Raw genomic sequence first — 20,524 nt, 5'->3', positions numbered from 1 at the left:
CACATCCTCGCCAGCATCTGCTGTCGCCTGAGTTTATTATCTTAGCCATTCTGACTGGTGTGAAGTGGAATCTCAGGATTTTTTGATTTGTATTTCTCTGATGACTAAGGATGTTGAACATTTCTTTAGGCACTTCTCAGCCATTCAATATTCCTCAGCTGAAAATTCTTTCTTTAGTTCTGTACCCTATTTTTAAATAGGGTTATTTGGCTCTCTGGAGTCTCACTTCTTGAGTTCTTTGTATATTTTGGATATAAGCCCTCTATCAGATGCAGGATTGGTAAAGATCTTTTCCCAATCTTTGCCGTTTTGTCCTAATGACAGTATTCTTTGCCTTACAGAAGCTTTAAAGTTTTATGAGATCCCATTTGTCGATTCTTGATCTTAGAGCATAAGCCATTGGTGTTTTCTTCAGGAACTTTTCTCCAGTGCCCATGTAATTGAGACTCTTCCCCACTTTTTCTTCTATCAGTTTGAGTGTATCTGGTTTGATGTGGTGGTCATTGATCCACCTGGACTTAAGCTTTGTACAGGGCAAGAAAAATGGATCGATTTGCATTCTTCTACATGCTTACCTCCAGTTGAATCAACAGCATTTGTTGAAAATGCTATCTTTTTTCCACTGGATGGTTTTAGCTCCTTTGTCAAAGAACATGTGACCACAGGTATGTGGGTTTATTTCTGGGTCTTCAATTCTATTCCACTGACCTACCTGCCTGTCTCTGTACCAATACCATACAGTTTTTATCACTATTGCTCTGTAATATGCTTGAGGTCAGGAATGGTGATTTCCCCAAAAGTTTTTATTTAGTTTTCGCTACCCTGGGTTTTTTGTTATTCCAAATGAATTTGGAAATTGCTCTTTCTAATTCTATGAAGAATTGAGTTGGAATTTTGATGGGGATTGCATTGAATCTGTAGATTGCTTTTGGCAGAATGGCCATTTTTACTATATTAATCCTGCCAATCCATGAGCATGGGAGGTCTTTACATCTTCTGAGATCTTCAATTTCTTTCTTCAGAGACTTGAAGTTCTTGTCATACAGATCTTTCACTTGCTTGGTTAAAGTGACACTAAGACATTTTATATTATTTGGGACTATTGTGAAGGGTGTCATTTCCCTAATTTCTTCCTCAGCCTATTTATCCTTTGAGTAGAGGAAGGCTACTGATTTGTTTGAGTTAGTTTTATCCAATCACTTTGCTGAAGTTGTTTATCAGGCTAAGTAGTTCTCTGGTGGAACCTTTGGGGTCACTAAACTATACTATCATATCATCTGCAAATAGTGATATTTTGACTTCTTCCTTTCCAATTTGTATCCCCTTTGACCTCCTTTCACTGTCTGATTGCTCTGGCTAGGACTTTGAGTACTATATTGAATAAGTAGGGAGAGTGTGGGCAGCCTTGTCTACTCCCTGATTTTAGTGGGATTGCTTCAAGTTTCTCTCCACTTAGTTTAATGCTAGCTACTAGTTTGCTGTCTGTTGCTTTTAAGGTATGGGCCTTGAATTCCTGATCTTTCCAGGACTTTTATCATGAAAGGATGTTGAATTTTGTCAAATGCTTTCTCAGCATCTAATAAAATGATCCTGTGGGGTTTTTTTGAGTTTGTTTATATAGTGGATTACACTGAAGGATTTCCGTATATGGAACCATCCTGGCATCCCTGGGATGAAGCTTACTTGATCATGATGGATGATCACTTTGATGTGTTCTTGGATTGTTTGCGAGAATTTTATTATTTTTGCATCGGTATTCATAAAGGAAATTGGCCTGAAGTTCTCTTTCTTTGTTGGGTCTTTGTGTGGTTTAGCTAAAAGCGTAATTGTGGCTTCATAGAAGGAATCTGGTAGGGCTCCATCTGTTTCAATTTTGTGGAAGAGTTTGGACAGTATTGGTATGAGGTCTTCTGATAGAGTTCTGTACTAAACCCGTCTGGTCCTGAGCTCTTCTAGTTTGGGAGACTGTTAATAACTGCTTCTATTTCTTTAGGAGTTGTGGGGTTGTTTAAATGGTTTATCTGTTCCTGATTTAACTTCGGTACGTGGTATTTGTTTAGAAAATTGTCCATTTTCTTCCGATTTTCCAGTTTTGTTGAATATAGGCTTTTTTTTTTTTTTAAAGATTTATTTTATTTATTATATATAAGTACACTGTAGCTGTCTTCAGATACACCAGAAGAGGGCATCAGATCTCTTTACAGATGGTTGTGAGCCACCATGTGGTTGCTGGGAATTGAACTCATGACCTCTGGAAGAGCAGTCGGGTGCTCTTAACTGCAGAGCCATCTCTCCAGCCCGAATATAGGCTTTTGTAGTGGGATCTAGTGATTTTTTTTAATTTCCCCTGAATCTGTTTTGTTATGTCTCCCTTTTCATTTCTGATTTTAATTTGGACACTCTCTGTTGCCCTCTGGTTAGTCTGGCTAAGGGTTTATCTATCTTGTTGATTTTCTCAAAGGAACCAGTTCCTGGCTTTGTCGATTCTTTGTATAGTCCTTTTTGTTTCTACTTGGTTGATTTCAGCCCTGAAATCTATGGTATCTTCTGCCCCTAAGATTCTCTCTTCTATATCTTGCATTCTGTTGATGATGCTTGCATCTATGACTCCTGATCTCTTCCCTGGATTTTCTATCTCCATGGTTGTTTCCCTTTGTGCTTTCTTTATTGTTTCTATTTCCATTTTTAAATCCTGGATGGTTTTGTTCAATTCCTTCACCTGTTTGGTTGTGTTTTCCTATAATTCTTTAAGGGATTTTTGTGTTTCCTTTTTAAGGGCTTCTATTTATTTTCTTGTGTTGTCCCTGTATTTCTTTAAGGGAGTCCTCTATCATTATCATAAAATGTAATTTTATATCTAAATGTTGCTTTTCTGGTGTGTTTGGATATCCAGTATTTGCTTTGGTGGGAGATCTGGGCTCTGATGATGCCAAGTAGTCTTAGTTTCTGCTGCTTAGGTTCCTGTGCTTGCTTCTCAGCATCGGGCTGTCTCTGGTGTTCGCTTGTCTTGCTGTCTCTGACAGTGCCTTGACCCTGCTGTAGGCCTGTGTGTCAGCACTCCTGTAGACCTGTTTTCTTGCAGCCGGATCTGGGAATAGAGAGCTCTGTGTAGGCGCTACTGGCAAGTGGGTTTCAGCTTTTGGCACAGGAAGAAACACAAAGGGTCCTGCCCCTGACTGTTCCTAGGTCCCTGTGCTCAGGGGGCATAGATGGCACTAGGTGATTTCCTCTTGGGTCGGGAATGTGGGCAGAGTAGTCTCCTCTGAGTTCTCAGGAGTGTCTGCACTTCTGAGGGTCTAGCTCTCTCCCCCATGGGATTTGGGCGCAGGGAGCTGTATGACCGGTTCAGTTCAGCGAGTCCAGCACGTTCCTGCCGCTGACTGCTCCTATATTCCTGTATCCAGAGGCACTATGCAGTTTCCTCTTGGGCCAGGGATGTGGGAAAGGTGGGCAGAAGTGGTGGACTGTGTGGTTTCAGGATTGTCTGAACTTCGGGGTTGTTCAGCTCTCTCCCCCATGGGATTTGGGTGCAGGGAATTGCTGGATTAGTTCAGTTCAGTTCTGAGCACCAACACTGGTCTTTCTATAAAGATCTTTCCAAAGTCTCCATGGAGAACAATACCATTATTTAAATTAGAAATATATTTAATGTTTATGTGACAGATCAACAGATTAATACTGGTCTAACCAACACATCCACAAATACATTCTTTAACCACTTTCTTTAGATTGGTTGTAAATTTAATTCACATGGATGGGTTTTGAATAGAGATAAAGGTGCCAATCACCATTTATTCTTTCTGGATATTCCAAGTTGCATTTTAGAGGATGATTTTAAAGAACAGAAAAGAATGAAATAAAAGCAGTGTTTTTAAAAAAAACAGACAATTAAACAAGGCATAGTGGCCTGTAATCTCAACACTTGGGAGAGTATGGCAGGAGGACCAAGAGCTGAAGGCCAGCCTGCGCTACACTTGAGACTCAAGTCTCAAAACATACAAGCAAGCAAGCAAACAAACTAGCAATAAATAATAAATAATATCAGCGAAAGTACTCTATTCCACACAAATATGTGACACATGACAGCACAGATGATAGCAGGATGCACAGAAGAGTAAAACACGGACAGGGTTAAAGCTGAAGTTCACACATCACCCAAACAACGTATACTCAGGGCTCCTGCTGTCAGTGAAGAAGAGCACTAAGCAGCTGGGGATGCAAAGCTGAGGCAGGAGGACTGCTGTCATTCTGGGACAAGGAACATTAGAGAAAGAGAGAGCAAGTGGGAGACAATGACATTTTAAAAAAAAAGTGATATTTTAATGCAACAAATAAACTTAGTGCATACTATAGAAATAGTTGTGTTCACTATAATTTAACTTGAAATTCCAAACAATAAAAGAGAATTATTTACCCCAGAGTGACCATTTTCCTTCTTTTCTCAACAGTAGGTAAACCATTGAAAACTGCAACCACCACAGCATCAGAATCCAAAGCTTTGCACTGTCGGTCTTCACTTTTGGGCAGAAGGTCCCCAATGATGCCATGTGTCAGAGCCCGGGGGGAGCTGTGTCGGCTCCCAGACTGAGAGCTTCCTGGGGAGCCTTCAGGAAAGAAGACAATAAACAAACATGAAAGATCTCTTAGTGTAAAACATTTCTTTATATATCCATGTTTTTTTTTTAATTTTTAAAATTTTAAATGAGTAGTTTTGTTTGCATGTATGAATGTGCACCATGTGTGTGCCAGGTGTCAACAGAGGCCAGAAGAAGGCATCAGAAGCCCTGAAAGTGGAGTGACAGATGGTTCTGAGTCACCATGGGGAGTTGGCAATCAAACCCAGGTCCCCTGTAGGAGTGAAAGTGCTCTAAGCCATGCGCTCTCTCTCCAGCCTATCGGTACATTTTAAACTAAGTAAAATCTTCAAAAAAAATTAGAAATATACCCCAATCTTTCTGACTAGCTACTTAAAAATAAACAAGTCCAGAATACATAGTTGAAAATAATGTTCTGATTTGAGATCAACAAACTGCAAATACTTAAAGCCCAAGGTGCATGTCAACCACCCCAGGCCTTGGGAGGCTAACACAGGCAGATCAAGAGTAAAACCTTCTCACATACAGACAAATATATGATTAAAAATCAAAGTAAATCTTTTTATTAAAAGTCAAAAATCAAACAAAAGAACACGTGAAAAGTAAAAAGTAAAGCCGCACATGCCCCAAGTCCAAATGTAACTTAGCATCTTTGCTGCGTTTCAAGGTTAAAACAATGTCACATCAATTCCAAAGAAGGTGCCCAATAAAATTATATTATAAATTCCTCAGCTTTACCTTCAGACAAAGCCTGACAGTCTCCCTTTGAACGGCTGTTTTCTCCAGAGTCTACAGCTCTTCGGAGTGACAGACTGCCTGCTATGGCCCGAGCTGACTTGGGTGAATTCTTCTTATTTGTGGCTGCAAAAATATTTAGGAGCATTTCTGAATACGGTAAAGTGTCACAAAACTCACTATATAGTCAGAGAAAGGTCTAATCCTTAGCATACATGGATATTTTTCTGTCTACAATGTTCAAAACAACAGGGCACTGTGTGACCCTGACAGCTTGTTTACTGTTCTGTGACAAAAGTAATTCTTTTTTGTTGCTTCTGAAACAGAATCTTAATGACCTCACTTTTAAAAAGTTGTTAACAAGATGATGAAGTGTAAACAAAAATACAAACCCTCCAATCTGGTAGTTCTCAAACTTCCTAGCACTGTGACACTTTAATACAGTTTCTCATGTTGTAAGACATAAAATTATTTCATTACTTCATATATGTAATTTTGCTACTATTATGTTTTATAATTCAAATACCAGATAATGCAGGAGATCTGATATATGACCCACAAAGGGGTCTTGGCCCAGAGGTTGAGAACAACTGTTCTAATTTAAACAACTGGAAATTGTGCTTGATTGGGTCAAAAATATAATCAATGCTGAATTTGAAACAATTTGTAATCATACTTCAGAATATTTGTGACCAAATAAAAATTGTGACTGAAGTATTGATGACAATAAGATATACAGCTTAAAATAACTGAGGTGGGGGCAGAAAGGAGATCCAGGACTAGAAAGTAATAACAAGAACTAATCATACTTGCAGGCAATTACCAAAATAATAAATAAAAAAAAATAAGAGATGAGCATCATAACTTTAAGCCTAGCACCCAGGAGGCCGATGCAAGAGAATTGTGAGTTCAGAGCCAGCCTGGATTATGTGAGACCCTGTCTCAAAGCCAAAACCAAAACAAATAAAAAGCAGAAGAGATTTGCTACGTTTAGAGCAAAAAGATATAAGCAACCCAACTGTCCAAAGGAAAATGGGTAAACAAAATGTATTGTAAACATAGTAGAGCAGGGTCCTGCCACTTAGAAAGAAGGTCTGCACAATGTTATCATATGCAGACATTAGAGATACACAAAACAAAGAAGCCAGTCATAAAAATCCTCAGTATCAAATGCTGCAACTATTCAATCATGAATGGTACCTAAAAGAGTGATTCACAGTCCCAAAAAGCAGAGCACTGTTCTCCCAGTGCTAGGAAAGAAATGGAGGGCTGCTGGTGAACGGTGCAGTGTAGAGTGAGAACTCAGAGGTGGACGGTAGGGAGGGATGCACACCGATACCAAAGTGATGGACACTACTCAACTGTTGCAGACTACAATGGTAAATTTTAAATTATGTTCACTTTACCAAAAGTTTTAAAGACATAACCTCTACAACTAATAGCTAAAATGGCAATTTATATTACACGTACTTTACGATAATTCAAGACTTTTTCATAGCATATATGATTTGCAAAATGAGCTCACATAGGCACTGTCCAATACTAGACTCTTCCTCAATCCACACAGCCCCCAGATTCTCTTCAGTTCACATACAAGTTGTGGAAGAAAGCTTTCTTTCCTCATTTCAGATAGTATTGGTACACTCTTCCACTCCGTCTTACGTAGACACTTCCCAAAAATACAGAGCATAGACAGCAACACTTTTTACACAATGGAGTACCTACTCAGCTATCAAAAACAATGACTTCATGAAATTCTTAGGCAAATGAATGTAACCCAGTCACAGAAAAACACACAAGGAATGTACTCACTGATAAATGGATATTAGCTCAAAAGCTTGAATCACTCAAAATACAATCCACAGACCACATGAAGCTCAAGAAGAAGGATGACCAAAGTGCGGATGCTTCAGTCCTTCTTAGAAAGGGGAACAAAAATATTCATAGGAGGAGATATGGAGATGAAGTTTGGAGCAGAGACTGAAGGAATGGCCATTCAGAGCCTGACCCACCTGGGGATCCATATACATACAGCCACCAAACCCAGACAATATTGAAGAAGTCAAAGTACATGCTGACAGGACCCTGATATAGCTGTCTCCTGAGAGGCGCAGCCAGAGCATGACAAATACAGAGGCAGAGGCGGATGCTTGCAGCCACCCATTGAACTGAGAGTGGAGTCCCCAATTTAAGAATTAGAAAAAGGGGGCAGGAGAGATGGCTCGGCGGTTAAGAGCACTGACTACTCTTCCAGAGGTCCTGAGTTCAAATCCCAGCAACCACATGATGGCTCACAACCATCTGTAATGGGATCTGGTGTGTCTGAAGACAGCTACAGTGTACTCGTATACATAAAATAAATAAATCTAAAAAAAAAAAAAAAAAAGAGTTAGAAAAAGGATTCAAGGGGCTGAAGGAGTTTACAACCCTATAGGAAGAATAACAATATCAACCAACCTGAGCTCCCAGAGACTAAACCACCATCCAAAGTATACACATGAACAAACCCATGGCTCTAGCTGCATATGTAGCAGAGGATGGCCTTGTTGGGCACCAATGGGAGGAGAGACCCTTGGTCCTGCCACAGCTCAATGCCCCAGTGTAGGGAAATGTCAGGATGGGGTGGCGGGAAGAGGCGGGTGGTTGAGTTGGGGAACACCCTCACAGAAGGGGTGGAGGGGGAATGGGAATAAAGGGCTTCTGGATGGGAAACCAGGAAAGGGGAGAACATTTGAAATGTAAAATTTAAAAAATCCAATAAAAAAGAATGTTTTCTTAGATTTTTGAAGTATACTATCTCGTTTTTCACTTATCTTAATGATTCTTTTCCATTTCCATTGATAGCCTCCCTGGCCCTTTTCTTTACGACCACTAAATGTATGAGTGAGTAGTGTTTCAGTATGAAGACTTCTCCATAAAATCAACACTACTGCTTCGCACTGGTGGTGTATAACTTTAAAGTCAGCACTTGGGAGGCAGAGGCAGGCCAATTTCTAAGTTCAAGGCCAACATGGTGTCCAGAGTGAGTTCTAGAATATAAAGAGTTACATAGTGTCAAAAACCTTGTCTCAAAAAACCCATTTAAAAAAAAAAAATCACTACATTTGCTGTGAGCTGGAGGCAGGTGGATCTGTGATTCCAGGCCAGCCTCCTCTACATAGCAAATACCAGCCAGGACTGAGTGGGCCAGGGAGAGAGGAGAGAGAGAGAATGGAGAAGAGAGGGAAGTGGGGACACCAGACAGACAGGCAGACAAACAGACCTAAACAGGATCAGAGTGCTGACATTTTCATTCAGTTACACTGTGACCAGCTGTGACCCTCTTCTGGCTTGATGTGTATATAATGCCTGCCTAGGACAGTTTACTAGGCAACCTAGCACGTGCCAAACAGCATATTTAAACAGAATCCCTGACTTTTTGACCATATCTGCTCTGACACAAATTTTTATCATACAGCCCAAACTGGCAACTCAAAGCCCCCCTGCTTCCTCTTCCTGACACTAGACCTCCCATACCAATGCACTTGGCTTTCACCTGATGTTTAGTGGATGACTTCATTAATCACTAAATTACTCAGGACAAAAGAAAAAATAATTCTCAGTTACCACCTTTCTCAGAACTATCCAGCATTTTTTAATTACAGTTGTGACGAGGAACTGAATCCTCAGTTCAAGGTCAGCCTTGAGCAAGTTCCAGGACAAGCAGGGCTACAAAGAGAAACCCTGTCTTGAAAACAAAACAAAAACTGAATTCTATTAGCTTCACTGTATGTGCCGTATACACTGATGAACTTTTCAGGTACTTAGAGAAAGAGAAGAAACTCCATCAAAGCAGGCTGCAGGGCTATGAGCAAGTCTAATACCCATGGTTCAGCTCCAGATCACACCACTACATCACACATGCTAATTTAATGGAGCGCCGGCTCTGAAGCTTTACTAGAGCTTTCCCCACAACGTAGCTGTTTCTGAACAAATAAACAGCTGAAGCTCCTTACTGAAGTCTTGTAAGATCCTAGGTCAAATCCTGTTAGCTCTGCCTTCATCTCAGTCGCCCTGCCTGATTCTCCACATCCACTCGTGCTAGTCTCACTTTAGACTCCGTGTGGGTCTTACGCCAGTGAATCTGCATTTCTGTCCTGTTTATACAGAACACTGCTTCTCCAGGCATTTGAAGGGCTCAGCTCTCTTTTTTCTTTTCAGTCTCTTTACAGAGACTGTCTACCTCTCCAAAACTAAAGCATCCTCCCTTCACTTGCTCATCTCACCGTGGTGAGTATTCATTAAGATTATGTTTACTCATTTATGGACATGATTTACTGTCTGACTCTTATCACTACAGTGTCACTTAATGCCAACTACATGCGACAGGAGAGACGTGACTCTACCTCCAGAAGTACAGTGTGTGCACGCACAAATTCACACAAAAAATAATTTTAAAAAAGAAAAATTTTGGTGCTGGAGAGATGGCTCAGCGGTTAAGAACTCTTTCAGAGGTCCTGAGTTCAAATCCCAGCAATCACACAGTGGCTCACAACCATCTGTAATGGGAATTGATGCCCTCTTCTGGTGTGTCAAGGCATATGGGAGAAAATTATATTATAGGAACTTTTTTACTTACGGTTTCTTATGTAACAGCCAGCAACTGACGACTTTGCCAGAAGCTCCATGCCCAAATCCTGCAATCTACCAGAGTTTTCAGGTCCACAGGTAGCCAGAGCTGCCTGGTCAGCACAGAAAAGGTTTGTCTGCAAGTCTGCAGAAGCAACACTGCTGCCCTTTATATCTGCCAGTGTAGTCTTCACATCAGTCTTCATACACCGAACTTCAGCCATTTGTGTTTTGAGCCTTTTCAGCATCTTTAGGTCAGAGGGCACTCGCCACATCGCCTGCTGCTTCCTTTGATCTTTATCTTTTCGAGAATATGACGCTTCAAAAAGAAAGCAAATGACAAATAAAAATTTGCCATATAAATTTGTAACACTCATGACCTCACTCTTTCCCACAAATGTAATGTATGGAACATGGTAAGGTGCTTTATGTCATCAAAGCACATGTATCCAGACCAGAGAGATGGCTTAGTGGATAAGTACTTGCTGCCAAGCCTGACCACCTGAGGTCTATCCCTAGGGATCTAATATGTGACTGAAGGAGAGAACTGAATCTTCCAAGTTGTCTTCTGACCTCCACACATACACAACACACATGGTCATGTGCACACAAACATACCTACACAAATAAATGAAAATAAAAAAACTAAAGCACACACTAAATTCTGCCATAGGAAACACAGTGTAACTATCTTAATGTTATCCATATGTCACTCGAGTTAGTTGTATGGGTCACGATCAGCACTGCTTTATATACCTACTTCGAGAGTTTAGATTGCTCTGCCTTGTGTTTTTTTCTTAAAAAACACTTTTTTTTTTTTTTTTGGTGATGAGACAGATGTAGCCCTGGCTCTTCTAGAACTCGCTCTGTAAACCAGGCTGCCCTTGAACTCATATGATCTGCCTGCCTTTGCCTCCTAAGTGCTGGGATTAAAGGTACCTGCCACCATTGTTAGACTTTTTCTATTTCTTATGGTCACAATTTTAAGAATTAAAAAAAAAACACACACACACACAAAAACCCCACAAAAAACCTAGAACCCACACACTTCATCAACTCTGCTCTCCATATTTTATGTGCACATACAATCCCAGGTGAGACACTGCCCTAGTCACCCTCCATTTGCAACCCTCTCCATCTCCACCCCCATAGTTGAATCTGGTATCCCCGCTGCAATGGGGAGAGTAGATACCCTACCAAGAGCCTGTCTATTAGCCTACCAATAGACTCCCCATTGCCCAGATGCCAAAGAATGACAGGTACCATTCTCATTCTCCCAAAGCTTTCAAACCTAAGATCACCAGATTCATGGGTGACATCACAGAACTACCAGTGACAGATCCTCCACCTGTATAACAGATATACTTCAACTAGATATCCTTCTTCCTCACTCACTCACATCATCGGAGTACCAGATTCATTTCCCAGAACTCCCTCTCCAATCTCTCTCTTTGCTGCCTAGCTGTAGACTCCTGATGAAACTTTCCCTCTTCCTAGGACCTCTTCCTTAGACTCTGCTCCCCACATACCTCTTGGGCTTAACCTACCTCAAAGTGATCACCATGCTGCTATCCCTTCACTTGTATTAATAACGCTTCTGATAAAATTCTTACCCAAAACCACAATCTGGCCAATACCCCCCTTAACTCCCAATCATGTGACCTTTCAGTTCCTAATTATCTATTGTTCCAACGATGCCAGAATGTTTTCTAAAGACCAAACTGGGTATCACTTTCTGCTCAGAACACTCACTTGGCATTGTAAAGCACTTAGTAAAGTACTGACATTGCACATAAGGCTCAAAACTTCCAGATTATATGCTCTCTAATGGTAGCTCTACCTTCCACTTCGATTACACACACGGCCCAATTTCTTGGAGTTAGTTAGGTGAGCCCCATCCAAAATACTCAAACCCAGAAAGTGTTGAGATGTTTTGAGAATCTGAAATATACTATTTAATGGTTGAGTATTCTTTTTTTTTTTTTTTGGTTCTTTTTTTTCGGAGCTGGGGACCGAACCCAGGGCCTTGCGCTTCCTAGGTAAGCGCTCTACCACTGAGCTAAATCCCCAGCCCCATGGTTGAGTATTCTTAATCTAAAAAGTAGGAAATGCTACAAACTCCAAACTGGATTGGGTACTATGAATCTTGATCTTTGTTCCACTGTTATTAAGAGACACCATGACCAAGGCTACTCTTAGAAAAGAAACATTTCACTGAGGGCTGGCTGACAGTTTCAGAGGTTCCTTTATCTTTATCATCATGGCAGGAAGCATGGAGACACCCAGACAGAAATGGTGCTGGAGAAGCAGCTGAGACATATATATATCCTGATATCCTGGTAGACAGACAGAGTCCAGGGTTGACTCCTTGTATAGTTGCACTTTCTCTTTCCTAAAAGACTCTTCATTTGGCTTATTTTTATAACACGTGTTGGCTCATATCCCTGGCTCTCTTCTTTGAAAAACAGTGTTGAAACACTTCCTTATTTTTATATCTTTAGTTTTAATTAAGCGCCAAACCCCCAGGAAAGTACCTCTAGTCCAGCTATCCAGCTGGCTCTCCACCTTGTTGACCTTCTCTCAAAGTCCCCTTTGATCACCTGTCCCATCCTTCTTGCTGGGCCCCTTAGTCATCTAGATTTAAAACTCAGGTTGCCCCAGGATGAACTTTACATAGAAAATTAAATATTCCAAAACAGCAATTATACTGTTCATACAGTCTATATCCTCTCCAATGATATCAAATACTTTCAAAAACTGGATTTTACCTATTTATTATATCTACTTGTAAATCAATTTGTAAAACTGTCTCTCTGTGGACAACATGAAGAACTCTAATAAAGTGGGAGATTAGGAGAGTTGAAAACCACTGGTTTAGCAAACCTTACAAGGAGTGTACTCGAACCACAAATGAAAAGCAGCTGTCCCAGAACCCAGCTGCAGATAATCCTTCAAGCCGAGGAGACTGGAGCTGGCACCTCCACTACCGCCCACTACAGTAGCTCAGGCTCTGTTTTCTACATAGAGGTTCTATGGGTTTTGTTCAGAAAATGAGTTCTGTTGCGTTGAGATATTATCAAAATCCTTGTCTACATATCTGACTAGATACAAAACTAATGTTCGGAAAGGCCAGAGAAAGGTCAATCTGTTTTATTATATAGCAAGAATGTTGTAGAAAGCATTCCAACAAAAATGGTGCTTCTCCAACTCCGGGAGTTGGGGAACAGGGATGAAACTAAGGGCCGTGCACACACACACTAGGCAAGTACACTGCTAGCGAGCTCTATCAGCAGTCCTTAAAACTTGCCTTTAAACTGTAGTTTTTTACGGTAAATCACTGTCTGTATAAAACAGCTCTAGCTCAGATTCAAAGAGCCTAGACTGATCTATACAAATCTCTGTCCTATTTCAATAATGCCTTATTTTTTTAAATAATTTGGCATAAAATACTGTGGAAAATTATATATAGTTTCGATGTTTCTTTGTATATGTGATAGAGACAGTCTTGCACTATGTATATTTTGGTTATTCTAGAACTCAATACATGACCAGGCTGGTCTTGAACTCACAAAGATTGGATTGTCTCTGCTTCCAACTGCTAGGATTAATAGCTAATGCCTTCATGCCCAGCTGTTGTTCTGTTTTTTGAAACAGGTCACACAATAGTCTAGATTGGACTTGAACTCCCTGCCGCCTAGGTTACAATCAAACCCAGAGCAATCCTCATGACTCAGTCTTAAGCCTGCTGAGATAACATTGTGTGACACCATGGCAATGGTATATACTTTTCATTTGATGAACATTTAAGTAAACTTTTATGTTCAAATTAGATGCACTTCCCCTTGAAAAGGAGGTCTGAAAACTGAATCCATTCACAAAGAGGCCAACTGTACTTCTCCATATAGGCCCAACTATCAATCAGACACAACGTAAAAGGCAATCATTTAGAACTTTCTTCTTTTGTTCTCTGAAGTGTAGGATCAAACACAGAGATGTGTGTGTGCTAGGAGATTACTATACTATACTATGAGCTACACACTCTAGCCCTGAAACCTTTTAAAAGACATTTAAAATTTGTTTTTGACATAACAGGGACAAAAGGACAAAAGGCTGTGGGTGCGGCTTGCCTAGCATGACAAGATCGTGAATTCAATCCACAGCACACGCACACACAGAGAGCGGGAGTAGATTGGTTAAAAAGTCATTCATGTGAAATGAATGAAAAGTCATTTACTACAGAAACATAATGGGTTTCAATTCTCAGTCGAGATACGCAGATAGAAATTCAACAGTTCTTCCAGAGAACCAAAGAGAAAAATGACAGATTATCATTTTACCTGTGGGTTGCAAAAGTGAAGCAGATGGACGAGGCTGTAAACCCCACAGATTTTCCATACTGCTCCGGTCCTTAAGATCCAGTAAATGTATTAGGATTAAAGGATCAATGTCTAATAAGCTACTGGTAGCTGCAGAGCATAAATGTGCTCTTCTTGACATTCTGCTACTGGCACCCACATAGCTGTGGCTACTGCCTGCAAAAGAAACAGAGAAAACACTGTATGCATTTGCACATATTAAAAAACAATTAACAGTTGAATAGCTGTCTGCAGATATGTCTTAGATCATTTTCATAATGAAAATCACAAAGACACCATACTGTCAACCGATGAACACTAGAATAATAACCGAGTATGAGCCTTGTTACTACCCAGAATTCCAGAGCAAGCACCAACTGCATCCAAAGCACCACACGACTATACATCAAAATGTATGTGCATCAAATACACAACTTGGGGCACGCCAGGGTCAAGGCAAGAAAAAGTTTTCAATCCCATGAGCAGAGTCAGAGTTTCCATGTCTCGATATGCTTAGCATTTAGTACTGCCAGTTTTAATACTGTTAACCAGATTGAGTGTAGTGACACCGCCTGTAACTCTAACACCTGAGAGGTTGAGAGTTGGAGGTTAAAGGATCAGAAACTTAAAGCCATCTTTGGCTACACAACATGCTAAAAACCAACCCAGACTATATAAAATAAAAAAATAAATATGAACTATTATGAACAATGTGCAATGGTAGCTTATTATGGTTTTAATTTGGCATTTCCTACAAAGACAAGACAAAAGGAAAACCAGGGTTTGAGAAATGTGTGGGTCTCTCATAAGTGTAGCAACACATGAGTCACAAAAGGAGAAATAACTGCAAAGAATTATATGGAGAAATAACCAAAGAACTCCAAAATACGATGAGAAACACTAATACTCTCTACAGCTAGGTGTGTGTTTCTTGTGTACAATGCCAGCTTTCAGGAGGCTGCAACACAAGACCTGCTGTGAGTTGAAGGCCAGTCTAGGCTACATGAGTTCCAGGCAGGCCAACGCTACAAAAGTGAGATCCTATAAATGCATAGAAAAGTAATAAAATATATCTATTCATTTCAGATGCCAGCCTGGTCTTTATTTTGAGCTCCAGGTCAATCAAGGCCACATAATGAAATATTGTCTCAAAAACAAAAGAACAAATGTTTTGAATAATTACCTTATCAAGGTCAAATTGCTTTAGAAGTGTAGTAGAGTCCTATGGGCTTTCCCATTCATTTGTTCGTTCATTCATTCATTCATTCATTTTAAAGATAGGTAGATAGGATCTATGTAGCCATAACTGTCTAGAGCTTATTTTAAGGATCTGAGTGTGTATGAGGGAAGGAGTGTGTGTGAACACACCATACTAGAGTTATAGAGATTAAGACACAACCTCAGGGACTAGTCCTTGCCTTCAACTTTGTTTGAAACAAGGTCTCTTATTTTACTAGATTGTTTTGTTTTGTTTGCTATGGAATTGGACTGGGCCTGGCCCAAAAATTTAGAAATGTTCCACACAATCCCACTTCAGCTTTTAATAACTGATTCATTTTCTCAATTTTTAGAAAATTCAGAATTATAGAAAAGGTATACAATGCTTCTATATATTTCACACTCATTTCTCTGTTAACATATTTCATTCCTATGATACATTTATCACAACTAATGAACCAATACTGAAATGTTAAGTTATTAACTAAATTCTATTCATAAGTTTCCCCCACATGCTCACATTTTTCTCTTCTAGAATTTAATAGAGAACACCTAGAGCTTAATCAAGAATATTAAATTAAGCCTCTCTGACTTGTGATTGTTGTCCATATTTGGATAATTTTGTCGGTTAAGGGCTTCTTTGATCTAAACACTACAGAGGTAGATGGTCATGTTCTTTACACTCAGAATACCTTATCACTGTTGATGCTAAATGCATCTAGCATAGGTGGTGCTGGCCAGGTTTCCCCAAGCACAGCCTTTACTTAAGAATGGGGAAGTATGGGCTGGAGAGATGGCTCAGTGGTTAAGAGCCCCGACTGCTCTTCCAGAGGTCCTGAGTTCAATTCCCAGCAACCACAAGGTGGCTCACAACCATCTGTAAAGAGATCTGATGCCCTCTTCTGGTGTGTCTGAAGACAGCTATAGTGTACTTATATATAATAAATAAATAAATCTTTAAAAAAAAAAAAAAGAATGGGGAAGTACACTAAACCTCTTTGAGGAAAGAGTCTGTTCCAAAATGACCTACGATTCTTACATGTAGTCATGGTCTAGCTAAGTATTCTGCCTGTCCACACTGAGTTATAAAGTACAGGAGTCTTTCTCATTATAGTTTCAGGAACTAGAAATACACCATCATATTCACTGATGTTTGTCAAAAAGACAAATTTTATCGAACTTTAACGATTTTACACTATTACACTCTCAACATCTAAGATGAGCATCTAAATTTATTATAATATTTAGAGCTATAGAAAATAAATGCAAAACATTAAAAAAAAACATGGACAACATTGAATCAATTCTTGGAATCAACAGTGAAACAGTACCCACTTCACATTATTACTAGATACTTTTTTATAAAAGGCTGCTGGGGACTAAACACAAGCGCCTCATACATGACGAGCAAGCTCTCGCAATAACATCTGAATGAGTCAATCAATTTCAATACCTAACCGTTTATATCTTAAGTTTATCTTTAGTGTGAGAGAAATGGGCAGACAGAAGGAGAACAACCCAGGCCTTACTTCAGTACACTCACTATCATTTTACACTAACACGGCCTCTACATTTTTTCTGTACTACTCAAAAACCTTGAAAATGGGCATTAAAATAGTTTTACAATTGATAGTTTTATTTTTAAAATGCTAAATGTTTCTTTATGATACTGTGTTATGTGCTAGGGAGATAAAAAGGAAGAACACAATTTTAGTTCCAAACTAGAAAAGTAGGTGGCCAAAATAAACTATCCCATGGTTAATATCCAGTCTAAGAAGTTACTCTGAAAGCAGGAAATAGACATAGTTTTGCTTTAAGGGCTTCTGAGAAAAAATAGAATGTAAGCTAAAATGAAAGAACAGCAGTTGACTGTACATACCTGAGATGAGAAAGGGGAACATTTGCAAAGGGAATGAGAAAAATGAAAGCACATTAAAGGGTCTAAAAGAAGTTTCTGTTGACTTCTTAGGAATGTAGAAGGTAAGCTGGACACATGGCTCAATGTTCAGAGCACTCATTGCTCTTTAAAAGGACAAGGTGGAAATGCAGGGACAGAGAGTGAAGCAGGGACTGAGGAAAAGGTCATCCAGAGACAGCCCCATCTGGGGATCCATCCCAGATGCAGCCACCAAACCCAGTCACTATTGCTGATGCCAAGAAGTACGTGCAGACAGCAGCCTGATATGGGTGTCTCCTGAGAGGCTCTGCCAGAGCCTTACTGATACAGAAGATGCCGGCGGCTAGCCATTAGACTCAGCATGGAGACCCCAGCTGAGGAGCTAGAGAAAGGACTGAAAGCTAAAGGGGTTTGTATCAACCAACCAAACCCCACAAAGCTCCCAGGGACTAAACCACCAACCAATGAGTACATATGGAGGGACCCAGGGCTCCAGCCGCATATGTAGCAGAGGATGGTACTGTCTGGCATCAGTAGGAGGAGAAGCCCTTGGTCCTGTGAAGGCTCGTTTCCCTAGTGTAGGGAAATGCCAAGGACTTGAGGTGGCGCCAAGTGGGTGGGTGGGAGTGGGAACATCAACACAGAAGCAGAGGGAGGTGGGAGGGGTGGGGAAGGAAATAACGTTTGAAATGTAAATACATAAAATATCCAATAAAAATGTTTTGGAAAAGAAAAAAAAATAAACAAGACATGGCAGCTTACTACTCTTAGCAGCTGCAGCTCCAGGGGATCAGATGCCCTCTTCTGGCCTCAGAGGTAAAAGAGTTCTCAGCCAGGCAGTGGTGGCACACACCTTTTGATCCCAGCTCTCAGGAGGCAGAGGCAGGGAGATTTCTATGTTTGAGATCAGCCTGGTCTACAAAGCAAGTTCCAAGAGAGCCAAAGCTATATAAAGAGCATGTCTCAAACACTATGTAATAGTTTTACATAATTAAAAAAAAGAAATTTATAAGAACCAGAAGGTAAAGAAACATGTGGCCCAGATTAAAAAATTTGGATTTGATTTTCTATCTGAAATCTACTTAAGAATTGTTAAATAGAAAGGCGCTATTGTAGGGAGGCAAAGTTTAGAACAGAGGCTGAAGGAACGTCCATTCAGAGCCTGCCCCACATGTGGCCCATACATATACAGCCACCAAACTAGATAAGATGGATGAAGCAAAGAAGTGCAGGCTGACAGGAACCGCATGTAGATCTCTCCTGAGAGACACAGCCAGAATACAGCAAATACATAGGCAAATGCCAGCAGCAAACCACTGAACTGAGAACGGGACCCCCGTTGAAGGAATCAGAGAAAAGACTGAAAGAGCTTGAAGGGGCTTGAGACCCCATATGAACAACAATGCCAACCAACCAGTTTCCATGGACTAAGCCACCACCCAAAGACTATAATAGACTGACCCTGGGCTCCAACCACATAGGTAGCAATGAATAGCCTAGTAAGGGCACCAGTGGAAGGGGAAGCCCTTGGTCCTGCCAAGGCTGGACACCCAGTGAACGGGATTCTTGGGGGGAGGGCGGTAATGGGGGTAAGATGGGGAGGGGAACACTCATATAGAAGGGGAGGGGGAGGGTTAGGAGGATGTTTGTCTGGAAACCGGGAAAGGCAATACCAATCAAAATGTAAATAAGAAATACCCAATTTAATAAAGATGGAGAACAAATAAATAAATAACAAAAAAGAAAGGCACTATTTTCAGATATTCATTAAAAGACAAAACAAACCAAAAAGTTTCATTCTCAGTGCATGCTGTGTGGGACAGCAGTAACAGCTACTGAACAGTTACAGGGAACTCTTATCAGGGTGCTGTCCAACAAGATGCCTAGCGAAGGAGCTTAGGCACTTCTTACAGGGTGGAACCAATTTAATTTGGTAACATACAAGTTTCAGGGGAAGGAAGTAAAGAACACACAGTGCTGGCAATAATCAAATATAAAGTAGTTATTCTGGTGGGGAGGTGATTAGTCATACTGAGTCTACATGAGCTCAAAATCTTGGAAAAGATACTAAGGCTAGAGATGGGACTGGAAAGGAAATATAAGTATGGATGGACAAAAGTGAGACAAAAGGTTTAGGCTGGACATGTAAATGGTAAAGACCCAAGTATGAAAAGAACATGTCAGTGTTCATATGGGCAACATGGGTTAACATCCATGTTTTGAATGTCCCTACAAGAATTTGTGTTGAAATCTGATTCTAGTCTAACAGTTACTGATGTGTTCGAAATTTTAAGAAATAACTAGGTCATTAGAGGTTTGACTTCATATAATAATGAATATCTTATCCCAGACTGAATTAGATCTCTCAAGAATGGCTGAATTATCATAAGATCAAACTGATACAAAGCAAGGTTACTCCTGTTATTTTGGCTTCTCTTGGAGGTGGCCACAGCAGTTACATGCACTCCACAAGACCCTCACCTGAAGCTGAACGGATGTGGGCACGTTCTTTGACCTCCAAACTGTGACCTAAATACACTTATATGTAGGTCTTCCAAAGTCAGATAATCCGCAACAACAAAAGATAAATAAATAAATAAATAAATAAATAAATAAATAAATAAGATATTGAGAATGGGATGGGGATATAATAATCCTTGAAACAATGAGAATGTGGAGGTGGCTGTAGAGCTAGAATATAGGCAAAAGTTGCAATATTTTGAAGGCGTAGACTAGAAAAGGCCTGGAGTGCTGTAAACAGCATTTCAAGCAATCTCGGTGAGACAAGGAGAGTGCCTGTCACTGCAATGCTAGTAAAAGGCTGGGCTAACCAACTGGCAAATGAAAAGCCAACAATGCGTTATTAGAAGGTGGTGATAAACTTCACTGATTGTGATTATGCCTACTGCTTTATGCAAGAAAAAAATGTTTTAAGAGTGATGATGGGTAAACACACAAAAGGATCTCTGAGTTTTAACTGCAAAGAGCAGGACTCAGAAGCAAAAGTATAACCTAAAATTGGAAGTTACAGTTAAGAAGAAAGTTGGCACATGCCTTTAATCCTAGCACCCAGGAAGCAGAGACAGGTAGATCTCTGTGAGTTCAAGACCAGCCTG

The 20,524-nt window shown here is 40.2% G+C and overlaps 1 protein-coding gene across 16 annotated transcripts in view; it reads right to left on the bottom strand.

The window, feature by feature from the left end:
- Trim37 (tripartite motif-containing 37) overlaps positions 1-20,524 on the bottom strand; it is a 132,160-nt gene that overhangs the window by 46,655 nt on the left and 64,981 nt on the right. For 10 of the 16 annotated variants that reach the window (XR_594795.4, XR_010055210.1, XR_010055209.1 and 7 more), the window contains 4 exons: positions 14,276-14,470; positions 9,949-10,257; positions 5,334-5,456; positions 4,415-4,604 (listed from right to left, as the gene is read on the bottom strand). Coding sequence is in view for 12 of the 16 variants with exons in the window: in NM_001108288.2 (NP_001101758.1) it covers positions 4,415-4,604; positions 5,334-5,456; positions 9,949-10,257; positions 14,276-14,470 (817 nt within the window). In the remaining 4 variants the exon portion in view is untranslated. Of the gene's footprint in view, positions 1-4,414; positions 4,605-5,333; positions 5,457-8,219; positions 8,360-9,948; positions 10,258-14,275; positions 14,471-20,524 lie in introns of those variants that run through there. The other 6 variants (XM_006247104.5, XM_006247101.5, XM_063269397.1 and 3 more) reach the window with 2 other exon arrangements.

The sequence above is a fragment of the Rattus norvegicus genome, chromosome 10 (genome assembly GCF_036323735.1).
Source record: "Rattus norvegicus strain BN/NHsdMcwi chromosome 10, GRCr8, whole genome shotgun sequence".
NCBI classification, from domain to species: Eukaryota; Metazoa; Chordata; class Mammalia; order Rodentia; family Muridae; genus Rattus; species Rattus norvegicus.
Note: the sequence above shows the minus strand (reverse complement) of the source record. Positions and strands in the feature narration are given on the sequence as shown.